We start from the raw sequence: 26263 nt of genomic DNA on the forward strand, positions 1-26263 counted from the left end.
CTAAAACCCAAATCAAAATCTGAGATACAGACAAAATCACAAAAAGAAAAAGAGAGGATGAAAACAAAAAAGAAAGTTTAAACAAATTTAAGAAAAAAATATATGGAAAATGAGTTTCATATACCATGCTTTGATGAGTTTCATACATCGTGCTTTGATGTGGTCACTGATTCTTACCGTGTTGTCATCGTATGCAAATCGTGTTTCACTGTTCATCTTCTTCCTACCTCCTCCTCCGTGTCTGCCTTTCAAGCTATGCGTTTGAAATAAAAATTACTCAAAACAAATTAGTTTTAGTCCCTATTAAAAAAATTGACATATATTTTTTTAATAACTTTTACTTTAATTAATAAAGTAAACAACTTTACAAAGTGAAATGGCAAAAGAAAATAAAATCTTTGTCATGCCATGTCATAAAAAAATTGCCATGCACTATAAAATAATACATCAACATTTTTTAAAATAAAATTGTAATGGTGGACTAAAACTATTTTAAAAAATAAATAAAGGACTTATTTCACGTGTGTAAAGCAAAATAGAGGGACTAAATAGTAATTTAGTCTTAATTTTATTATTTTGTGTCAATGTTAAATTCTCTAAAATGATTTTGTTATAGATCAATTAAATTTGAATGGGTTAAGGTCAAAGATGATGCACAACTCAATTTTGGAGAAAAATAGACTAAATTAGTGATATTTTGATGGAATGTTGCACTTGATTTTGATGCCGAAGATTTTGATGAAGAAAGAAAGTTAAATATTAAAACAATTAAATTAAGTTGCATTGAAACTTTGTTTAAAGTTCATTTTAATTTATATTTTGTACTATTTTATTATTATGTGTAACGACTTTCTTTAGAATTTAAAATTAAATAATAAACTTGTGAAATTATTATATTTTTAAAATTCTTGAGAGCCGGTGATTTTTTAGAAATTTAATCGTCGTCGATTGATTTTAATACCTATATAGTTTTGTTATAATAACATGTTTACTCTTCGGAATTTTACGATTTTATTCAATTCTATTAGATTTAATCTAGTGATTCGACAGATAAACTACTCTATCCGTTCATTTTTAATTGTCTCTTTTTAACTTTTTTCGCATATCAATAAAATTAATAATTTTTACTATTTTTAAAATAATTATTGTCTTTTTACCTATAATCCCCTTAATTATTTGTTAACTCATTTGATTTTTTTCTTTTTCTTCAATGAATAATTAGAAATAATTTTGACAAATCAACAATTAATGTTAACTTGAATTTTGAAAATGACAAATAAAAAGAAACAAAATTTTTGCTTTAAAAACGACAGTAAAAAAGGAATGGAGGGAGCAGTAATTTAGTACCCTAGCTCATTCAACAACAAATCCTGGTATCTAAGTTTTACTCTTCTACCCTCGCTCTGGTCTCTTTCCAGAGCAAGAACTAAAATCTTCTTATATCGATACTGTCGAGCGCCACACGAGACACGAGCAAAAACCGATCAAGTCAACGTAAGAATCTTCCACTGTTTTCTCCTTCCCAAAAATTTCTCTTTCCCTTCATTTTTCGCTTCCCAAGAAAATTCTTACTAGCCTCTAATCATTTTTATCAAATTTTACATTTTTGCAGCATGCAGGAAGTTCAAGAGCCTCAACCCCAATCAACACTAGGTAAATTAGATTCAATCAAGAAAAAATATTTTGTTTCAGTTTCTTGTATGATTGAGAAATAACTGTTTTTGTTTGTTGGTACTGTGTTAACTGTGGCAGGTCAAGAAGATGCAGATGAAGTGTTTGATGAAAGTTCTGCAAATGATAAAGGTGAAACACCGGAAGAGTTATTGAGTAGTCCCCCAAAAGTTGATTCTGAAGTTGAGGTTCTTCATGAGAAGGTTACCAAGCAAATTATTAAGGAAGGTCATGGCCAGAAACCTTCCAAGTATTCAACATGTTTCTGTAAGTATCGTAGTTAGTCATGATTTGACTATGTTATGCTTGTAATCAGTGTTAAAAAACTCTGCTGTTAGTTTCATGATACATGTTTCATGTTAGTAGAATAACACTCTAGAGTTGAAGGATGTTGATATTGAAGAGATTTATGCTAAAGTATATAATATAATCACGAGTGATTTAGTCTTTGAAATTGTAGGCGTAGAACTGTTTGGTCTCAGAGCTAAAGAGGTTTCAAAATGATTCATGAAATTGAAAACCTTAGATATATTAGTCCTTTTAGTAGTTCAAATGTTTGATTTAGTTCATGAAATTGTCTTAGAGGAACTAATGTATTCAAGAATTTTCAATTTTAAGGATTGTTTTGGAATTTCATTAATTTTAGTGATCAAAATGTCTGATGCCTACCATATATGGGAATGTTTTTGTTTGAAAATGAGAAAAGCTAGGATATTTACTTTTGGTTTACCATAAGGGATTCTTCTTTTCTTTAGGCTGAATGTAGGTGAAGCAAAATGCCAAATTGTGTTATGCATTAGTTAGTTCTTATGAGCCCTTTCTTGCATATTCTTTTTATTTTTTCTGGTTGGGTTCAAGTCATGATTGTGACCTAGATGGTTTATGGTGGTAGTCCATTACAGGGCGTGGTCTGAGAACACGGAGCACAAATTTGAAGATACATGGCAGGAGCAACGACCAATTGAGATGGTAATAGGAAAAGGTATGGTTTAAGTTTGAAGTATTGGATTTCTTATTTCGATTGATCAATTGGACTTGTAGAACTTTTTTTATACTGAGATTCCTATATCCATTATCTAGACCGTTGATTTTTCTGTTTATACAATGGTACCAGATCATGATGTCTAATTATAGTGTGTTCCTCTTCCATAAACTTAGGTCTTGTTGCACCCTTGCCAACGAGTTTTATCATGACAGGGTGATCTGTACAAGTTTGATTGAAGAGATGAAATTTGTTCAATATGTTGTCTTTCATTCTTTTCAATCATTACTTATGCATTGCTAAGTTTCTGCAATCGCGGTGTCCAAGAAATATATGTTTGCAATGTGTATTGCTTTACCGGACTTGTTATTTGGTTTTGATGGACTTTTATGAAACAGAGAAAAAAGAAATGACCGGCTTGGGCATTGGGGTGGCAAGCATGAAAGCTGGGGAACGAGCATTGCTGCGTGTGAGCTGGGAATTAGGATATGGAAAGGAAGGAAGCTTTTCTTTTCCTAATGTTCCACCCATGGCAGATTTAGTTTATGAAGTTGAGCTCATTGGTTTTGACGAAACAAAAGATGTAAGTTGGTATTAAATTATTGTATGGCCATGGTCTAAGTTAGATGCTTATAGTTCCTAATTCACAGGGAAAAGCTCGCAGCGATATGACTGTAGAGGAAAGGATTGGTGCAGCAGATCGGAGAAAGATGGATGGAAATGCTATGTTTCAGGAAAATAAACTAGAGGAGGCCATGCAACAGTATGAAATGGTTACCAGCTTGTGTTTCTTCTGCTCTTCGACATAATTCTTGTTATTCCTTATCCATGAAAATTTATTTCTTCTCTCTATTTTGATAAATTATTGATTGTCTTGGTTCTTGTCAGGCCATCGCTTATATGGGAGATGACTTCATGTTCCAGTTGTTTGGGAAGTATAGGGATATGGCTCTGGCTGTAAAGAATCCATGCCATCTTAACACAGCAGCCTGTCTAATTAAGCTTAGCCGCTATGAAGAAGCTATAGGACAATGCAGCATTGTAAGTATATGACTTTTAAAGTTATCTCAGCATAAAATATTGTTATTTTTAATTTTTTTTGCAATGTTTGCTAGTCATTGGGGCTCTGATATTCTTTCTAGATAGAAAACTAGTGTTGAAATATAAAATTAGATTCCTTTCACCCAATTTGGGGTTTTGAGTAGAATATAAGAATAAAATTATAATCATCTTGCTTTAAGTATGATCACACAATAATGAGGTGGTAATACTGTCTTATTTACACATTGGAGACTGGTCATGCTTTTTTGTCTTGAGGATTCCTTTTAATCTTAACGAAGGGAAAATTCATACTGTTTTTTGTTTGTTTGCATCATTAGCCAGTCAAAGCATTCGTAGACAGAAGTTGTAGACTCTTTACTATTAGACACATCTTGTCACATTTGTAGGCCTAGTTTGGATAACTAGCTTAAGTTAGTGTTTATAGCCTAAACACTTATCTTATATGTTCTTGTGTATAAGCTGTTTCTATAACGAAAAGTAAAATAAAGTAAAATTGTTTCACATAATGTAGTTATGAGCTACTTCTTGTTTCAAGATATGTGTATACATATTTTTTGAGAAAAATGAGTTTAGCATTGTAACATTCCCCTTTTTGATAAAAAAATTTATTTTTAAAATTTCCACGGTATCATGGGTCCCTTATTTATTCCTTATTTATTCCCACTTAAAGAGCGAGACATTCCCATGGGAGTCCAAATTACCTTCAAACTCAACCAATTATAACTTTTCACATCCAACTCATTCTCCCACATTTATTCACTATTTACATTTTTTAAGTTTTTGAACTAAATAAAAATATTTCCAAGAATATTATGTAATTACCAAACATAGTTGTAAATTGTAATAGCATTTTCAGAAACATCATTCCTTAGATTATAACTCTATAACATGAAACAAACTTCTCTTAGACGAGTCATTGATGAAACTTGCAGGTATTGAGTGAGGACGAGGGCAATGTGAAGGCATTATTTAGGAGAGGTAAGGCCAGAGCAGCACTTGGTCAGACAGATGCTGCCAGGGAAGATTTTCTAAAAGCGCGTAAATATGCACCTGAAGATAAAGCAATTGCAAGAGAATTGAGGCTACTTGCTGAACACGACAAAGCTATTTATCAAAAGCAGAAAGAGATCTATAAAGGAATATTTGGACCAAGGCCTCAGCCAGTACCTAAGAAAAGAAATTGGCTTATACTTATTTGGCAGTGGTTGGTTTCAGTGTTTTATAGCTTTACAACACTCTTCAAACGTGAAAAGAACAAATCTGACTAATTCAAGCTGTTGAACTCAAGACCATTGATGAGAGAGAATTGTACCCTCAATTCTAGTTTTACTTTTTTCTTTGCTAATGGAACAGTCAGATGTTGAAAAAGTTGTTATTTCACTCTTCAATAGAGGATTCGTATTTGACAATACTATCAGTCTGTTCTAAGATTTGATAGTTTGTCACGTTGATTAATTTAATATGTAAAGTATGTTTGGATTAACTTATAAACCACTTACTTGGACTTAAACACTTGTTCTCAATAAGCTATTCTTTATAGTTTTGAAAGTAACTAGAACCTTCTTGGGTTATCACTTGTGAATCACTGTTTACATAAAAAGGGTGTCCCAAGGGGTGTTAATGTGAATTCCCACTCTCAATTATACTCTAATTCTCCCTCTCACTCTCCCTTTTCACATCCAATTACTTCATTTTTCACCAACTGAGTGGTTTCAAATTCTAACATTTGACATCAAGAATCTGGATTGATCAACCAAGCATCTAATATGCAACTGTAAACTTATCCATCCTTGATGTGAAGAACTACGACAAATGGTGCAAACAAATGAAGGTGTTGTTTGGCTACCGAGATGTTCTTGAAGTGATCAAGAATGGTGCGAGTCCTCTTGTCGAAGGTGCAATAGATGCACAATGAACAACACATAAGGAAGAAAAGAAGAAATATTTAAGGCGTTGTTTTTATCCATCAATGTGTTGATGGTGACAACTTTGAAAAGTCGGTGATTGCAAATCATCGTAGCAAGAGTGGAAAATCTGATAAAAGACATTAGCAGAGATTGACAAGGTGAAGGTATCGAGGTTACAAAATTTGAAATCATTCAAATGGAGGAGAAGCCGTGCAAGATGCAAGGCAAATTAGGCATTAGCCTAAAGCCCCAAAAACAAATATTTTTAGGCCCTAAATAAAATATTTAGTAACTATTAACAAATTTTCACGGATTAAAATAAAATAATTTAGAATCTCTCTCTTCCCTAAAAATTAGTCAATCAATATCATCTTTTTTAAAATTAATCAATATCATAATTAATGTCATTTAGAGTATTTTATTTATCCCCAAAAAAGTAAATCCATATTATCCCATCCCAATTCCCTAACTAACGTCTCTCATTCTCCAAACTCCATTCTTCACGTTTTTTTTTTCACATACTCATCTTTTGTTCTTAAAAAAAAATCTCCTTCTCCTTCCCTTGAAACCTATTGTCTATTTATCAAACTTTGTTTTTGCGGCTTAAACTCTGAATTTGACATCATCTGGATTCTGAACGCCTATAAATCGCATACATCCCGGCGTCCCGCGTACGGAGCGTCAGAGCCTTTCATCTCTGTCCGTTTTCAATTCCAGGTTCTATCGTTCGGTTCATCGATTATCCTTTTCTATATTTATTTTAGAGTTTAGTTTATTTTGATTTCTTAAATATTTAGTTAATTTTTTTATTTTGATTATTTACAAAAGAAAATGTCAAACAGAAAGTATGAATCTAATTGAATCTCAACGTGGTGGTCTTGATAAATTTGTTATTGTTCATAAAAAGGACGCATAAACAAGTTTAATAGGTGAAAATGTGATAAAACAACCACCGTTAAATAATACTGACAATAGTGTAGAACAACCACCTAGAGATGATACTGATAATGGTGAAAACGTGATAGAACAACCACATATAATATGGTGAAAACATGATAGAACAATCACATATAAATAATACTGACAACACAAATAGTCATGATTTTGATCTAGAACTAAAAGATAATATTTTAGAAATAGGTTAGCTATTTTATCTATTGAAAGTGAAGTGTTAGAATTGCTTGATTAAATTGCTTAAATCATATATTGCTTAAATCATATCTAAGATCAACAATGTTACAAGATATATTGAATCAGTTAGCTATTTTATCTATTAAAAGTGAAGTGTTAGAATTGCTTGATTATAAAACTCTGATAAATGATTTTGCAGCTAAAAAAGCTAAAAGATTAATATAAAAATTGATATTTTATATAATATATTAAGTCTCTTTAAAATTCTTATAAAAAAAGGTCCCTTTAACATTTTCGCCTAAGACACCAAAATGTCTGTAAACAGCCCTGAGGAGAAGGAGACCATCAATGATTTCACAACACGAATACTCGATTGGTGAACCAAGTAAAAGCATGTTGAGAAACGGTCATGAAGCAGTATGTTGTCGCAAAAATCATGCGCTCTTTAACGCCAAGATTTGACAATGTGGTCGTAACGATTGAGGAATCGAAGGACCTTGTGACGATGAGCAGAAGGAGCTATAAAACTCTCTTGAAGCACATGATCAAAGAATGGAGGAGAGAAATTATAGTATGGCAAAGGCGGAGATTGATTTTCTAATTCATTTCACGAGAAGGACAAGAGATCGAAAGAAAAATGGCCCATGAAGAGTAAAGGGAATTTTTCAGAATTTTGGCGGAAAAGAATCCAAAATTTTCAACAATTCAACTTGTCAAAAGGGTGAGAGCAGCTACAACAAAAATGGTAGTCAAGAAAACTTCAGAGGTGAAAGGAGGAGAATAGACAAACGCAAGTGCAATGTTATCTTTGTCAAAAGTTAAGTCATTTTACAAGAGAATGCAATACGAACAAGAGGGAACCTCAAGTGGATGAAGCCCAAGTTGCAAGAAAAGAATTTGACGAAGAGAACACACTCTTGGTCATGATCATAGAGGGGGAATGCAGTAACAACAGGTTGCAGGACAACAACATCAATAATTTTGGAAACGCTGCAGAAACATGTTGTAATCAGTTACGTAAAAGCTGTAACTGGTTATATGTAGAAGAAAATGCTTTGGTAACTTTGAAAGAAGCAGTGCAATGCAACGATCAATGGTATTTGGATTCCAGATGTTCTACTCATATGACTGGGAGGAAAGATTGATTTGTCACAATTAATCGTGCCATGAAGAACAAAGTGAAATTTATGGATGATACCACTCTAGCGGCTGATGGGATCAATGATGTTTTGGTCATGATAAGGGATGGTGGATATTCCTTGATCAAATATGTGTTTTACATTCCAAGAATCAAGTGTAACCTTCTAAGTATTGACCAGTTTCTTGAGAAGGGTTGCAAGATTCATATGGAAAACAAGGGATACACATTATGGATGTAAACAAGGTTTTGGTACTACAAGCTCTTATGGATGCCAATAGAACTTTCAAGGTTGATTTGAAGGTTATGGAGCATAGGTGTTGTCGCGGTGAGAATCGGAGACCAAACTATTGGATTAACTTGACTCGCAAAACATTGATATCATCACCGAACTTTTATTTTTCCAAGGGAATGGGAAAAAATTCAAAATAAACCCAAAAGTAAACATGCATAGAAAATAGTAAAACTAGAAGCAAAGCAAGTAGAGATCAAATGTACGAGGGTTGGTTATGTCAAAGGAAGATGTTAGCACCCTAAGCATCTGTAGTACTCTACAAGAACCTTTTGAATTTATATATGTTTTGGTTTAAAAGTTGTTTGCATTTTTGAATGGGGCAATAAAAGGGGTAAAAAATGTTTTGGAAAGTGTTACTTGACTAAAGGTAAGTCAAAGTTTAAGTTTGAGATGCTTCATGTGTACTAAAGAATTTGAAAATGTAATTAAAAAATCCATTGACTAAAAGTAAGTCTAGGTTTGTGTTTGAAATGTATCATGTGTACTAAAGCATTTGCAAGTTGAATTGAAAGTCCATTGACTAAAATCAAGTCAAGGTTTGTGTTTGAAATGCCTCATGTGTACTAAAGCATTTGCAAGTGTAATCGAAAGTCCATTGACTAAAAGTAAGTCAAGATTTGTGTTTGACATGCCTCATGTGTACTAAAGCATTTTCAAGTGTAATAGAAAATCCATTGACTTAAAGTAAGTCAAGGTTTGTGTGAGTGTTTTAGCTTGAAAAATGGGTAGGGTTTGGTTTAGGGTAAATGCATGAATGGACAAATAGAGTTAACAAACAAACAGACAGTACATGACTAGGAAGTCAACATGAGATCCTTTCCCTTGGATTTAGATACATAAAGATACATAAATTGGCAAGACATGAACAAGTTACCTACATGTTTTTGGGGCATGATGGACATAAACAAGACATGACATAGGTTTACATAACATAACAAGAGATAACACATGAACAAGTATGATATACATGTTCAACATTATGGAAGTTTATGAAGGAAATACTTGAATTAAATGATAAACAATTACAAGACATGGATATGACATCACACATTGGGATAGAATACAAGCGGAGTATCACAATACATGATTAAACAAGTGTATATTATTCAATACAAGGGTATCAAAGCACATTAAGCAAACAAGACAAGTATCATAATCAAGATATATAGTTATTAAGTAAAGTTGTGACAAAAGAAAGATATTTAAAACATGGATCATATGAACATGGTATGGACAAAGCAAAACCCTAATTGAATCACTATGCATACAAGTCAAACAAGAGGTAAGAACATGTTAGGGTCAAGTTTAGACCTAAACCCTAATCATGGCATGAATAAGAAACAAGCAAGTGGAAACCCTAACCACTTCCTAACCATTCATTCAAACATGTTTTCAAGGTGAATCAACTTAGACATGGTATGAAAATAATCAAGTTTAAACATGTTAAGGATAACAATCAACACTTAAAAGAGTGTGCTATGATCATACAAGCTTTCAACATCAAGAACAACCAATAAATAAACCAAATGAATCAACTAGGAGCCTTAAAAGGTACATGCTTTCTATCAAATAAAAAGTGATGAAATAAATAATATTTTTTTGGATTTTTTGTATCATCATAAAATAGACATTCTCATGAACACATGGCAAAAATAATGGGCAAAAAATGTTAAGGGATCATGAATTTATGGTTTTTTAAAGTTGTGAAGAAAAGTGAAAATTAACAAGTGATAAGAAAATACACACATTGCATTGCCCAGGTTCGAACCCACAGCCTTGGGGTTCCATGCGCTGCTTGGTGAAAAATAAAAACAAAAGAGGCTGGGACAAGGGGGATTTGAACCCGATACCCTTTGGTTACAAGTGACTTAAGGCGCACGTTTCTACCAGTGGGATGGTGATACATCCGTTAATTAAAACACAAACTTTAGTATATATTATAAAAACACGTTCCGTTTGAATTTTCAACGCCACCTCAGCATCATCATCAACCTCATACCTCTCTCTCTCTCTCTCATTCTTCTTCTTTCATTTTTTCCAGATCTTCCATCAATTATCTCTCTCTCATTTCTCAATCATTTTTCATGAAATAAAGACCAAAGTTGCTCAAAACAAAGCAAGGAACATAATGGTACGATAGGTTTCAACTAACACTCAAAGACGAGGAGGCACGAAGGCCAAAATCATACCTAAAACCCTAGGTTTCGTGCAATATAAACTCACATGGATAGCAATATAAATGGCATGTAAGCTAATGATCAATCTTAACACAAGAAATGCTACATGTTTGCTTCAGAAATCAAATGAAAATGATGCATGTATAGTGAGTTTCGGAGTCAAGAATATACCTATTGGATCAAAGTCCAATGCCTCTTCAACACTACTTCCAGCTACTATTTGATGATTCTCCTAATGCTTATGAGTTCCCAGAAGATGATTGGAACCCTTGGTTTGCATAATGCACGAGCAAAATGAGAGAATGAAGGTTAAGGTTGAAAAGCTCTCAAGAATGAAGTTTTTCTTGGAAAGCTTGGTGTGTGGATAATTGAATCCTTGTGTAAGACCCCAATTTTTACCCTAAGATCCCTCATGCAATTCCATCATAAGCATTAGCATTGGGATCATACTTTAGCGTCCTCCTTACCCCTCTTTCATTGGAATTGTTTTGGGAGAGATCACCAAGCACTTTGTGATTATATCATACTTGCATTTTATCATCTCACTAACCAAAATACCAAAAATATGTCTTTGCATCATGAACAAAGAGCACAACCAAGAATTGATTCGAGAATGGTTATAAGCATCATACATGAGTCCCAATTTTATCTACATGTTATATCGATCAAGTTTTCTTCAAGAGTTTGAGGGTGATTTGCCCTGGAAACCCTAGTTTGACTGGGTATCTTGAGTAACTTCTCCAACAAGCTATCTCACCAATTGATCAAATTTCTCAAGGGATACTTTAAACATCTTCATATTATGCATATATGATCTACGATGAGCCTAAAAAGTCAAGAGAATTGAAGATTAGCAAGTTGGTTGATGGTGGTTGGCCAGATGAATTCATCTGATCAAAACTGGGTCTCCCTAGACCCTATCTCCTATAATTTTCACCATATGTAAATGATTCCAAGAGAAAACTTACTATAAATGACATTCCAAACAACTTTCATGTTGATACCTAGAGCTATTTTTTCTTGGAAAATCATATTCTATGTTGAAACGTTATAGGTCATTTTGTCTAAACCCAAATTTGAAAGTAAACTTCCCAAGGCCATAACTTGCTCAATTTTTATGATATGAAATATTTACAAGTTGAAAAATCAAATTCAATGTGTCTACTTCAACTTTTATGTTTGGAGTTGGAGCTAATTCAACTTTTTTGAGCATGTGATATGAGGTTACATTATAGGTCACTTTTGACCTATACCATTGATCAAGTGATTTTTCCAAACTTCAAAAATGCATAACTCTATCATTTCAAATCCAAATGACATGAAATTAGTGACCATTTTGAAGGTCTTTGAGATAGCTACAACTTTTATGGATACACTTTTCTCATTTGAAGCTCACATAAAAAGTTAAGCAAGGTGGAATATTGAGACATATGGCTTGACACTTAGAAACATTTTGATATGTCAAAAATTTCCAAACTTCCACCTCAAATTTCTTCAAGTTACAAACTCCAAATGGAAAAGTGTTGAACATGAATGTTATTCCTCTTGATCTCACCTTTCCAAAGAGCTTAAATTCATTCATTTGGGACAAGGAATGCATAGGCTGCACATGGCTCGAACATGGTGTCATCACTTGGCAAGGATCAAACTTCAAATCAAAATGTACACTTGCCTTGCAATCGAAGCTGAATTCAGATCATCTCACACTCATTTGTGGACTTATGACAATGATTTTATGGGGCTATGCGCGCCCATGCATCCATGCATCATCAATGACCAAATTTGGAAAGTGAATTCAAGTGTGCAAAAAGTAATGGATTCAGCTATAAATAGAGCCTCATATGCTCAATATTTCACAGACATTCGCGCCAGCTTTGATCCCCTAACTCTAACCCTCACATTGCAAAGGATAAACCTGAGAAATTCACTTGAATTTGAGTTTGAATTTCCACTGTTTTGAAATTCAAATCTCCAGGAATCCAAAACCTTTTGAGCATTCAATCCTTCTTCTGCAAGCATTTGGAGTGAGATCAAGCACAAGCAAGAGTAAGATCAGTTGAATCCAGACCTCCATTGAAGGTATTTTCCAGAAATTTTGATCTCTTCGATTCTCTCTAATTCTTGCTCAATTCTATTGATTCTTTGGTTGTCTGAAGTCCTACCAATGTAGGCAAGAAGATTGAGTTGCTTTGAGGCCAAATCGAAGCAACTCAGTTCATGTACCTCAAATTTCAACTCCATGTATCTCTCAATATACTTGGAGTTAGAGTGAATTGAGGCCAGATTCGAACTCAGTGCCATTTTTACTTTGAAATCATGTCCTTGTTTTTAATTTTGGTGATGGTTGAAGGTGGACCAGTCCGGTGAGGTCCACCGGAGAAGAAGACCGGAGCTACAGCTCCGACCATGCGCTGGCATGTCTCACATCCACATGATCTTGTTATTTTATTCTAATCTCACGCATCCATTGTGATTACCAATTGTGTAGCTCGCTGACTTGAGTCCATCGTAGATAGCGCGTTTGTGACCACTTGATCTGCCACCTCAATTAATGAGGGAGATCAAGTGGTCCACGTTTTTTCTGATATTTTAATTTTCATTTTAATTGCATTATTTTCAATAATTCTATTAAATTCAATATTGATCCAAAAAATATGGGACTTTCACCAAAAAATTTCAAATATTTTTCTCTTTCTTATTCTGAATTAAAATTATTTTTTTGATCATTATTAATATTTTTCAGGAATTAATTGATTTTGCATTTGTTTTTAATTGTTTAAAAATATTTTTAAATGTCCAAAAATTATGATTTTTTTTCTCCAAGGTCCTTTGACCTTGTTTGACCTATGATAAATCTCATGGCCATTTCTTTGGTATTTTGATGAGATTTTAGGAATTGGACAAACCATATTTAATTTAAATGCACTATTTTAGTATTTTAATTTGAATAAATGCCAAATAAATTTGTTGACCAATTGAACTAACTTGTTTATGTTTGACTCTTGTTGTTGGGCTTTGGTCAAGGTTGATTTGACTTTGTCAAATTAATATCATTGGATTTAAGGGATTGATGGAATGTACATTCCATCTCCCAAAATGAATGAATGATATTAATTTGGTAAAAGTCCTCCTTTGACCAATTTGTGTTTTGATCCATTCCCCTCCCACTTCATCTTATTCCCTTTCTTCATTCATTCATTCCATTTGGCCTATGATATATCATAATCCTAAGGCTAGTTGATTGAAAAATTGACATGAGTATGGATTAGATTAGGCCACACCTTTTGCTTATTCTTTTTGTGTGTGGTATGTTTCATGAGCATAGTCCACTATACTATGTCTCTAACATGCATTAACACCAAAATTTTATTGCCCGATCTCAAATAGTTGTGACTTCTACATAAGTCCAATTATGATTGCTTAACATAACGCTAAATTTGTGACATAAAAGGCATAAGCATTCTAGTTAGTGAGATTGTAAGTCTCCCCTCTTTCATGGTATTGTGTGGAAACTTGGCCTTTTTTCCTTCCTTTCGAAGATGTCTTGGTTCAAGGATCCATGCTTGTGATAAGTGGGTTGAGTTTTCTCCAAAGAATGTCTTAAAATGAAAAGCAAAAGCAAAACAATACTAACTTCTAAGCAATTAACTACTAACTTTTAATTTCAAGTCCTTTACTTTAATGTCATTTAATTTTTTGTTTCTATTCATTTGCCATTGTTCATATCATTCTAATTGTTTATGATAATGCAATTTTTACTTTGTCCATTTGGACCATATTGTGTGATATATTTTGTTTGTGTATACTTTGCTTGTTTGTATGGTCTTTGACCATTAATGTACATAATAACAACAAAAACCCTAAAAGACTTTTGTGTGGACTGTTGGCTTGATCTTGGACAAATGGACTTAGAATCTAGGCAACCTTCCTATGCTAAAGGACTTGGCCAATGCCAACTTGTTGAGAAACCAAGTGCTTGCAATTTGAAAGTCATCTGATACATCTTTGAAGACATCTCTAAGTTCATCTGCAACATGATCATTGTGAAGCTGTTATTTTGAACCTGTGACCTGTGGAATTCATCTGTTACATGGTTTATTTTGGAGAAGATCATGAAATTGATAAGCTTGGATGTGGCCATCTTTATTTGATGCCTTGCTCTTCAAGATAATATAATTGTTCATTTGTGTGTTGCTTGATTCTAAAAGTCCAAGGGAATTCTGGGTTTCTATTGACATTCTTGTCTATTGGATTGCTACCCATTTGGTCAGATCTTTTCAACTCTAAACTTGTAATTTTGTACATAGGATAGTCTCTTCATCTTCTCCCCATTTCTTTAATTTCAAAATCTCTCCCTCCATTTTTTTCAAAAATCTTCTTTGTGTGAACTACGTTTGTTCTAAACTTTGACCACTTTTGCAAAAAGATAGAAACTTTGGTCTTATGCCATTGCATTTTCAAACTTCTTTTCTTAAATTAAACTTGTAAATAAACTTAACTATACTTGACTTAAACTTTCAAAAAGCCAAAAATAACTAACTCATTCAAATCATTCTTAGGCGTTTGTGCCTTTCAAACTTAATTTTTGTTAAAAATAATGCATCCACTTTGAAATTTGTATTACGAACTACGAGGTTTTGATCCCTCATTTTTATGTTGGTACGTAGGCACAAGACCGAAGGTCTTGTCAAACACAAAAAATATAATTAATGAATTCTTTTCTCATCCCCCATTCTATTTGTTTGTAAACATCACTTTATACCAAGGACATATGCACACAAAAGGGCTCCCTAGGAGTACCTAAGACACTTTGGGTGCTAACACCTTCCCTCTGTGTAACCAACCCCCTTACCTGTAATCTCTGACATTTTATTAGTTTTGATTTGAAAACTTCTTACTTTTGGGTTTTGTTCGTACTTTTTCCCTTTTCCCTTGGAAACAATAAAAGCGTAGTGGCGACTCTTGTTACTTGATCTCTAGCTTGTCAATAGCTTGATGATCATGAATTTACCGCTACAGAAATTAAGTGACGACTCTGCTGGGGAGTAGTCTCCAGTGGGTTTAGCCTACTTTTTGTGTGTATATATCTGTATATATGTGATGTTTGTATATATGTATGTGTAATATAATCTGCTTGTTGTGCTTGGTGATCTCTGAGTGGTGAGATAAGTTCTAACCGAACTTGAGTGAAATTAAGATAGGAGGATGGTATAGTCATGTTCGACTTGTGTGGAGTAGTCCTTAACAAGTTGGCTTGAGATCCATCCACTCAGTGGAGACTCCTTTGGATTTGGAAATGTCACACAAGTATTTGTGGTTAGGCATTACTATTTCTAATTGGGTCCGAGAAGCTGAGGACCTTAGAACATTTAACCCATCTTGGCCTATTTAGGATGTAGTGCGGAAAGTGTTCAAGTGTTGACTTGATAGCAGTTGTTACACGATACTACACTCAGACGAGTTTCTCTTGAGAGTATTATGGGTCGATGAGTCAGTCATCTTAACCTGTAATATCCGATAGATGGAATTAAGACTCTGGGAACTTTTTAGAACATGATCTACAGGTTTTTATCCTTAGTTCACTCCTTTGGGATGGTTCTTACCCAGACTCCATGCTCATGACTTACAACAAACCCTTGATTCTTGGTTGATCCAATCAAGTCTTGTCAATATCAATGGAACTTGGATGTTGATAAGGTGAAAACCATAATCCACCAAAATGGATGATTGATCTTGACAAAGACTTGATTCATCCCTTGACCTTTGTTTGATTGCCTTGTGTGTGATCCCTTATTTGTGATTGTGGCATTCATGCGCATCATAACATTCATCACACGAAATTTTCAAGGAACTAAGGTATCATTTGCAAATATTTTCAGACCATGGATTGTGGACGAAGGAACACTAAGAAGTACAATTTCAGATGTCCCGACTTGAAGGAGTTAAGGAAGCTAGCATCTTTTGTATTAGATCCCTTGGACTTCAAACAACGTCATGGGAAGATTTTGTCCATCTTGTCTGCTGATGTGGTTGAAGGACTCTTGAGTGCACTAGTGCAGTTCTATGATCCTCTCTACCGTTGTTTCACTTTCTCAGATTTTCAGCTTGTGCCTACCTTGGAGGAGTATTCTCATCTTTTAGGGATACCTATTTCTAGTAGGGTGCCTTTTAGTGGATATGAGGAGATTCCCCAATCTAGTATTATTGCTGAAGCTCTTCACTTGAAGAAGTCTGAGATAGAGGCTCATTGGGTGAAGAAAGGAGGGTTATTTGGGTTGCCATCTGTTTTCCACATCAAGGAAGCCACTACCTTTGCTCAAGCTGGTAGTGTGGATGCTTTTGAAGCTATTTTTGTGCTGCTCATCTATGGATTAGCTTTGTTCCCTAACATTGATGGTTTTGTTGATATTAACGCCATTAGACTTTTCTTGATTGGGAATCATGTGCCTACTTTGTTGGGTGATATGTATTTCTCTTTGCATATAAGGAATTCTAAAGGTGGTGGAACGATTGTCTATTGTATTCCTCTTCTATACAAGTGGTTTATTTCGCACTTGCCTCAGACACCTACTTTTATTGAGAACAAACAATGTCTAAGGTGGTCTCAGAGACTTATGTCTCTCACTAATGATGACATAGTTTGGTATGATCTGTCTTTCAGCAGTTTGGAGATTATTGATAGTTATGGTGAATTCTCTAATGTGCCTCTCATTGGTACACAAGGAGGAATTAACTACAATCCTGCTTTGGCTCATCGTCAACTTGGGTTCCCCTTAAGAGACAAACCTAATAACATGTTGTTAGAAGGTATTTTCTATCAAGATGGTAAAGATCCCCAACATATGAAGCAAAAGATTGTTCATGCTTGGCATAATGTGCATAAGAAAGGAAGATCCGAGTTTGGTCCGCGCAATTGTGTGGCATTGGAAGCTTACACTCTTTGGGTGAAGAAGAGAGCTATGGAGTTGAAGATGCCTTATCCTTGCGAAAGACCTATTTCTACGGTTGTGGTTGAGCCATTAACTCTCCCTAACCAAGATGTATAGGATATGGAAGACACGCTCGCCAAGATGAAGCAAGAGAAGGATATGTGGGAAGAGCGTTTCCGTGCTTTGAGCAAGAAGCATGAAAAGTTGCAATTGGAGTCTAAGGACAAAGATGCACTTATTGAGCTACTTGAAGACCGAGTAACAAAGAGACAGAGAGAGCCAGAGGTTTCATCTTCTAGCATGCCTCAGCCTTCCGTTGCTTGGAAGAAGATTGTTGATCAGCTTGTTGATCACACTGAATTACACTGTGTTTTTGGCTCGGATTTCAAATGTTTATTAGGACTTTATTATCATTTTGTTTGTATTATGCTCTCTCTTATGTTATTTTCAGATATTTACCTCTTTCGGACACTTTTAGAAGAAACAAAGCAAAATGACCTAAAATTAGGGTTTTTCGGCGAAAATTGTACACATGGCGTTGCACATGGCGGCCGCTATAGGAGAAGCCATGTGTCATTAGACCTCAACTAGGAGGTAACCGCCACATTCCCATGATCTTTCCCATTTACACACATGGCAGGCGCCATGAAGGGATGGCGGGCGCCACCTTTGGAAATCACGTTCCCACTAAGGAGAAGTTGGAGGGCACCATGGTGTTTGCAAGCTGCTGAAATCCTCTATAAATAGTTCGTTCCATTTCATTTTCAAATCATACAACTTAGTTTACAACACTAAGCCTATATTTATTATTTGTAATAGCGGTAATCTATCACATCTGGGGGTTATCGCACCTTAGTGAGATTGAGTTGGGTCACTTCGAGTTGCTGTCGTCTTTAGCTTCAGGAGTCAGAGGTTTATTTTCCTTGTACCAGATTTAAAGCCATCCGTTTGGAGCAGGTTCTTATTGATGCTTTTATTATATTTACTTTCTGTCTACACTTTTATTTTATTTATTTTCCGCACTCGCTTTACTTTATTTATTTTTCGCACTCGCTTTACTTTTTTATTTTCCGCATCGCTTTACTTTATTTATTTTCCGCACTCGCTTTACTTTATTTATTTTCCGCACTCGCTTTACTTTATTTATTTTCCGCACTCGCTTTACTTTATTTATTTCACGCACTTTACTCGTTCTTTACGCCTCACATTCTAAAACAAACTTTTCATCATGATCAATACCGTTGTGTTTGTTTGTGTTACCATGTCTGGCTAAATCTTTTAAAGGTTAGAATGTAAGGATCGCGGTTAAAGTAATGTTTCACATATTGAATCTGTAGAAATACTTTAAAAGCTATTTTGATTTTTAACTTGAGTTTTCTAAAACAAACTTGGTTAGTTTTAATTATTCAAGGAGTGTGAAAGCACCCTGTAATACCCCAAAATTTACCCTTCGTTTTTCCTGGAAGCATGGGATTATGTTTTACACTTCATTAGCATCATATTAGGTCATACTCATTGCATACTACATTAGTGACATGGAGATCAGGTTTTTATCGATCACTCCTTAACAGAAGGAGCCCACACAAAGCAAGATTGAGAATTGGACTTCATTTTCTAAGTATATAAGTCTCAAGGGTCTCAGGGCGGTCCAAGTATCTTATTATGGTCCTCAGTTCATCAGTGAAGGATTCAAAGCTATCAGAGTGTTCATCTGGATTTAATCAGAAATTAGGGTTTCATGGCTACCTGCAACAGGCAATGTTTGGTTGGAAGTAGAGGAGCTCATCCATGTCATGATTAGAGAGGCATATTGGCCTAGGAAGATTCACAATTATCTCAGAAAGATCCATTGGCAATCAGTGCAATCAGTGCAATCAGTTCCTGATCATTTTGCCCTAAAACTAGGGTTTGGTATAAAATCAGTTTATTTCTGATTCTTTGGGTGAAACTCTTTTCCATGGCCCTCCATATGTCCACAAGGGTCTACATACAAAAAGTCAGCTCTTTATTTGAGCTAGAAGTGCTTCAATTGATCAATGGAATCGGGAATCAGACAGTTTGGGAAAAGTCAACTGTGGGGCCAGAAAAGTCAACTCCTGACATTTTGAGAGTGGAATCTCAAAATTTATGCCTAGGGGATCCTACATGTGAAATTTGATCAAGGTTGGATCATGGACTCATCATTTAATCAGGAATTGGAAAAGTTACTTAATTTGGAAATGGTTGACTTTCCATTTAGGGCAAGTTTTCATGATCGTTGCACTCATTTTAAGCCCATTTTGCATCAAGATAAAAGCTCCATTTGAAACTTTCTCCAACATGAAAGTTGTTCCTCTTGTTCCATGATTTCTAGAGATATAAAGTTTGCTCCATTTGGATTAGAATTGAGAAAGTTATGCTTAGTCATAGTGAGACATTTTTTTAGGACACTTAGAAAAATTTCTAAGTCCAAAATCTTCAAAATTTGTCAAGACTTCTTGGCCAGTTTTCTTGCACTTCAAGGTATTATTTGAAAATACTTTCTTCACAACAATTGTACCTTGCCATGTCCTCTTTCGCATACCTTTGGAATCATCTCATTTGGATCCATGGTTTGAGAGATACATTCATTTAAAGTGGGCACCATGACTTGGTTTTCTAGGCAGATTTTGGGCCTGGCTGGCCCAATCAGATTTTCTAAGCATGCTGCACAAACCAGTCACGTGTTTTTTTTACCTTTTTTGGCAATGCATTGGACATCCATTCACTTAAGTTTGGCCCAAAATAACAACATTTTACACCTCACTTCACACTTTTATTCTTATGGATAAATCACTTATTAAAAAGCCCATGAGAACACCTAATCCACCCTATTTAAGAAGCTGAAACCCTAACCCTAAAGGAGCATTGAAATTTCGTGGCAAGGAGGCAAAGCTTCATCCCATATCAGATGCCATTCCACTTCTATTTTCCATTAGGTAATCATCTCTTCCATGGCCTTGTTTTGATATATCTATGCTTGCTTACCATGTTCATCACCATTAATCCTTCCATTTTCATATTTCTTGTTCTTATTTAAAATATTTTCTTCGTCCATAAAATTACCCAAAAATATTTTTCAATTTTCTTAATGTTTTATTTAATTTTATATAACTTTTATTTTCGTATTTTTTTAATATTAATATTTTATTTTAATTATTTATTCTAAATGGTCCATTTAACACACTTTTTTATATTGATTTTATTTTTATGACTTAAAATTATTGTTAGCATTTGATTTTTGGGATGAAGGTTGACCACTGCCTCATGGTCAACCTTACCTTTTCTTGGAATTTTATTTCACATTTTCATTTTATTTTGGATTTATTTTTGACCTAGTTTGGTTGGTGGACTTTTAATTTGACTTCTGTTTTATTTTAATTAATTCACGTACCAATTTTCATTATTTTTAAAATCTTTTTGGGGGATGATGATTTCCTGACCCCACCTTATTTATTTAATTTTTCATAATTTTCTTCATTAATTTACTATTTATTCTTGATTTATTTCTAACCTAGTCTTATTAATTAACTTTTGGTTTGACCTATGTTTTGTTTTAATTAATTCACGTGCCAATTTTCATTTTTTTAAAAATCTTTTTGGGGGATGATGATGTCCTGACCCCACCTTATTTAGTTTAATTTTTCATAATTTTCTTGATTAATTTGCTATTTATTTGTTATTTTTTAAGTTGACTTGAATTTTCAGTTGACTTCTTTATGATCGATGTTTGACTTAGGGATTGCTTATGGCAATTGAAGAGATCTTTTGATCCTCCCTCATTCATCTCATATTCCATGTATTAGAGGCCTTTTACCTTGATTTTATTTGGACCTTACCTCATGTCCTGATTAAATTATTCAGTGGACCTTCCGTGTGCATATTTTCATCCGTTTTCTTCATCTGTTATCTTTTATACTTGTTTCTCTCATTCATGCTTTCTATTGCTTAATTATTTAACATGTTCATACTCCCATGCATTGTTTAAATGCTCCATTATTTGATTCTTTGGTTTGATTATATATTGTTTATTTATGGGATCTGATTGATAACTGTTGCCTACTTGTATGATGTATGAGGCATATATTCTTATTGTTTGTTTGCCATGAACAATCCCCATTCATAACAAATGTACCCCTCTCCCATAAAGTGTATAATATTTATTTCTTTATTTCTTTAGTCACATGTTAATACAAGAATTAAAACGAACATCCTATAACCATTTCAAAATAAGATCAAAAGCTCGATCCAACGTCAAGTAATCATTTTAAAAACTTAACAGAGCCAGCACGCATTCATCCATCCTCTTGTAAGTCGATTGCCTCAGGCATCGCCATCTACCTGTAAGTCGATTGCCTCCGGCATTGCCATCTACCCTTATCCGTAACTCCTCTCCGCGCTCCATCCGTCGACTCTTGTTCCGTTTAGGTAGCACCCATTAGGTAGAACCCTTTGTATGATAACATAGGTAGAATTCCCTTATTCTTTGCATGCTAACATTAGGTAAATGTTCCCCTTTGCAAATCCTAACACATAGGTCCATATTGCATGACAACTCTAGAGCAGAGCTTCCCCACTTTTAGACCTTCCGTGCGTCTCCGATCTTGTGGCATGTCAGTCCATTCTATTGCAAAGAGGTAACTGCCTAAGACTCGATTCAGCGAGCCGCGACACCTACTGCTAGGATGTTGAACACACTGCCCACCCTCCTTTGACACAGCTGGTGTCCTCTTTTGTAAGTACATGTTCAAATGGCAATCCTTAACCCCTAGTTAGCCGAACTACGTTTTGCTCTGATTCTCATTCCAGATGAGTTACGTAGGCATAAGACGCGACGTCTTACCGAGCACACTTCTCTTTAACCCATAGGTAGCCGAGCTATGAAAACTCTGATTCTCATACTCAGATGAGATACGTAGGCAGTGGATGCGACATCCTTGCGAGTCATTTTCTTTTAACCTTCCTTTTAGTAAATAGTACTTTAGATATACCTACACCCTTTAGACTAGAACACCACTTATGAAAAGGGCTCCCTAGGAGTACCTAGGATGTTTTGGGGTGTTTAAAACCTTCCCATTGCATAATCAACCCCCTTACCCAGATCTCTGACATTTTTACTAGTTTTTGACTCGATAAAACTTTTAGGTTTTTGTTCGCTTTCTAACCATTCCTTTGGATAAATAGAAGTGAGGTGGCGACTCGACTTGTATGGTTTACCTTGGATTTAGTCAATATCTCTAATGGTAACGAATACCCCGCTACAGAAAAGTGGCGACTCTGCTGGGGAAATATCATTTGCCTAGTGGGTTTTGCCTACTTTTCATATTTGTTGTATTGTATGGTATATTGCTTTGTGACATATTTTTGTGTAATTTGGGATTACTGTATTGTATGTAATGATTGAATTGTTTGAATATTAATTCCTTGTATGCTTGGTGATCTTCGTGTGATGAGTTCTATACCCGAACTCGAGTGCACTTAGGATAGGAGAATGGCATAGTCTTGTTGACTTGTGTGGAGTTATTCCTTAGCAAGTTGACTTGCAAGCCCATTCACTTGGTGGAGGTTATGTTGGGATCAATAATGTCACACGAGTAGTCGTGGTTAGGCATTACTCTTTCCAATATATGCCTTAGAAGCCAAGGACCTTAGTTTACCACGCCCATCTTGGCCTATTTTTAGGACGTAGTGCGAAGATCGTTCAAATGTAAGATTTGATACGATTGTTACGCGATACTACACTCATAAGAGTCTCTCTTGAGAATATTTTTGGAATACGAGTAGTCGTTTATCCGATAATATCCGAAAGATGGGATGATGACTATGGGAACCTCTTGTAGAACATGATTATCAGGTTTAACCATAGTACACTCCCTTTGGGTGATTCTTAACCAAGACTCCATGCTCGCGACTCGCAACAAACCCTTGATTCATGGTTGATCTGTTCTTGTGCATCCTTAATATCAATGGAACTTAGGTGTTGATAAGGTGTAAACCATAATCCACCAAAATGGATGATTGATATTAAGGATGACTTGATCCATCCCATGACCTTTGTGTGGTGTGATTTGCTTGATCCTTGAGTGTGATTGTTGCATCCATGCATTCATACACATCCATATCATCAAAAATGAGAAAAATTTCAAGGAACTTAAGAGGTCTATTTGCAATTTTTCAGACATGGATAAGCAAAGAAGGAATACGAAGAAGTACGGTTTCAGACAACCCGACTTGAAAGAGTTAATGAGTTTGACATCCTATGTATTAGATCCCTTGGAATTCAAGGCTCGTCATGGGAAGCTTCTATCTATTCAGGCTACTCAAGTGGATGAAGGTCTAATGCGTGTGTTGGTGCAGTTCTATGATCCCTTGTACCATTGCTTCACTTTTCCGGATTTCCAGCTTTTTCCCACGCATGAGGAGTATGCCTATCTTGTGGGCATACCTATCCTAGACCGGTTGCCGTTCAGTGGCTTGGAGAGAGTTCCTTCTTCTCAAGAGATTACTGATATGTTGCGTATAGATGAATCTATTATTGGTGGTCATATGACTACCAAAGGTGGAATTCAAGGTCTCCCGTCTGATTTCCTCATTGATCAAGCTACTATGTTTGGGAAGGCCATGAGTGAGGACGCCTTTGAGGCCATATTTGTACTTCTCATCTATGGGCTAGTGTTATTCCCCAACATCGACAAGTTTGTGGATATGAACGCCATTAGGATTTTCTCTACTCTTAATCTCGTTCCTACTCTGTTGGGTGACACTTATTTCTCTTTGCATATGAGGAATGCAAAGGGCGGTGGTACCACTGTGTGTTGTTTGCCTCTGTTGTACAAGTGGTTTATTTCGCACTTGCCTCAGACGCTCACCTTCAAGGAGAACAAAGGATGTCTACGATGGTCCACGAGGCTTATGTCTCTCACTAATGATGATATCTTTTGGTACAACCGTGTATATGATGGTGTGCAGATTATCGACTCTTGTGGTGAATTCTCCAATGTACCTCTTCTTGGTACATGCGGTGGAATTAACTACAACCCTATTTTGGCACGTCGTCAGCTTGGGTTCCCCCTAAAGGATAAACCCAATAACATTCTGTTAGAGGGTGTGTTCTTTCAGGAGGGTAAAGATCCCCAAGGCTTGAAGGGCAGGATGGTCCGCACTTGGCGCAAGATCCATAAGAAAGGAAGGAGCTAGGTCCGAAGAACTGTATCGCTTTGGATCCTATACCTCTTGGGTTAGGAGGAGAGCTTCCGAGTACCTCATGCCTTATGAGTATCCAAGACCCACACCTTTGGTTGTGGCTGGGCCGTCAACCCTCCCTAGCCAAGGAGTAGAGGAGTTGAGAGACGAAGACCGTTCGCGTGCTTGGATCCGTGAACGAGAGGAGTTGCTTCAGCAGATCAAAGAGAAGGATGCTTTGATAGAGTTCCTTGAGCACCAGGTTACTGATGATCCTGATGACGCATTGACTTCTCTACTTCCTCAGTCTTCCAAGGTTTGGAAGAGGAAGTATGATCGACTCGCCAAAGAGAAGGTAGATATGGAGGCAGCCTATGAGAGGGAGGTGAAGAGGCTTCGTGCAGCTTATCTTTCGGTCTCGAGGGCTTTGGACGATTGCTTCTAGGGATCCATAGGATGTCCGTTTTCCTTCTCTCTTGTATTGTATTTGGTTACCAAGACTGTACTTCTTTGGCGTAAAAACATTTCCAAATATTAATTGACGTGATATTTCCGTATGTCATAAACGTTTAATATTTCCAAAATTTGCAAATAAGACTCTAAAGTTCCTCTGATATAAAAATTAAATCATAAGCATTGCATGCATCATGTTTATCTATTCCTAGGGGTTTATATCTTCTTCTTGATTCTAGTCGGGGTTTTCTTACACTGTTTATCTAATGTGAGACTGGAATCAAGGGGTAGAATACCCTTTGAAATTGATAAACATGTCATTGCATTTGCATATTCATTAGCATGTCTTGCATAACAGGTACCGCCGCAGTGTTCTCATCTTATTTGGTATTCCATTATTAGGATAGCTGACTCAGGCATTCACCGATACGGTACCCGAAGGAATCAACAGAGAGCAATGGAAGGTTTACAAGCAGAGCTCGCTGAGATGAGGATTCGCATGAATCAGTTCATGGAAGTGGTCCAAGGAGTGGCTCAGGGACAGCAGGAAATTAGATTGTTGGTACAAGGAATCCCCCTACTACTCAACCGGAGGTTGTGGCTGATCCTCCCACTAGAGAGGCTAATGGACCCAATGGACCGGGGCCTATCCCAATCCCACATGGCAACCTTGGTCAACAACCCATCCATGATGATCAGGAGGATCAATTCCCCCTGCTTCAGGAGGACTTTGGCATGGGCCATGGTATGGACCCTATGTTTCGGAGACTGGAAGAGAGGTTGAAAGCTGTGGAAGGGCAGAATGCTCTTGGTGTGGATGTTGCTGACTTGGAGCTGGTCCCAGGCGTGAGAGTTCCGCCAAAATTCAAAGTCCCCGTGTTTGATAAGTACAATGGCAACTCTTGCCCAAAGACTCATGTACAAGCTTACTTCCGCAAGATGATCGCGTATTCTAATGATGAGAAGTTGCTCATGTACTTCTTCCAGGACAGCCTAGCGGGGGCATCCTTGGAGTGGTATATGAGGCTGGACAGAGCCCATATTCGCTGCTGGAGAGACTTGGCTGAGGCCTTTGTGAAGCAATATCAGTACAATGCGAATATGGCACCTGACAGGACTCAGCTCCAGAATCTGTCTCTCAAGAGCAACAAGTGCTTCAAAGAGTATGCTCAACGCTGGAGAGAGTTGGCTTCCCGTGTTCAGCCTCCGATGTTGGAAAAAGAGATGGCCAACATGTTTATGAACACACTGCCTGGATCTTATTTGGAGCATCTAGTGGGTTGCAACGCCTCGAATTTTGCTGATGTGGTCTCTACCG

The 26263-nt window shown here is 35.9% G+C and overlaps 1 protein-coding gene across 1 annotated transcript; it reads left to right on the forward strand.

The window, feature by feature from the left end:
- Positions 1-1334: 1334 nt before the first annotated feature.
- LOC127105088 (peptidyl-prolyl cis-trans isomerase FKBP42) lies at positions 1335-5225 on the forward strand. Its single transcript, XM_051042252.1, has 8 exons — positions 1335-1494; positions 1613-1653; positions 1753-1938; positions 2564-2653; positions 3052-3236; positions 3304-3426; positions 3542-3694; positions 4648-5225. The coding sequence occupies exons 2-8, from the start codon at positions 1614-1616 to the stop codon at positions 4981-4983; spliced, it is 1113 nt and encodes a 370-aa protein (XP_050898209.1). The 5' UTR covers positions 1335-1494; position 1613; the 3' UTR covers positions 4984-5225.
- Positions 5226-26263: the final 21038 nt, after the last annotated feature.

The sequence above is a fragment of the Lathyrus oleraceus genome, chromosome 7 (genome assembly GCF_024323335.1).
Source record: "Lathyrus oleraceus cultivar Zhongwan6 chromosome 7, CAAS_Psat_ZW6_1.0, whole genome shotgun sequence".
NCBI classification, from domain to species: domain Eukaryota; kingdom Viridiplantae; phylum Streptophyta; class Magnoliopsida; order Fabales; family Fabaceae; genus Lathyrus; species Lathyrus oleraceus.

What these genes read in the sequence shown, in the direction of transcription:
- LOC127105088 (XM_051042252.1), top strand. Translation starts at nt 1,614, where the DNA reads ATGCAGGAAGTTCAAGAGCCTCAACCCCAATCAACACTAG. An exon ending in TGAGATGGTAATAGGAAAAG is followed by an intron (nt 2,654 to 3,051) that starts GTATGGTTTAAG and finishes TTTATGAAACAG; the next exon opens with AGAAAAAAGAAATGACCGGC. An exon ending in CTATAGGACAATGCAGCATT is followed by an intron (nt 3,695 to 4,647) that starts GTAAGTATATGA and finishes TGAAACTTGCAG; the next exon opens with GTATTGAGTGAGGACGAGGG.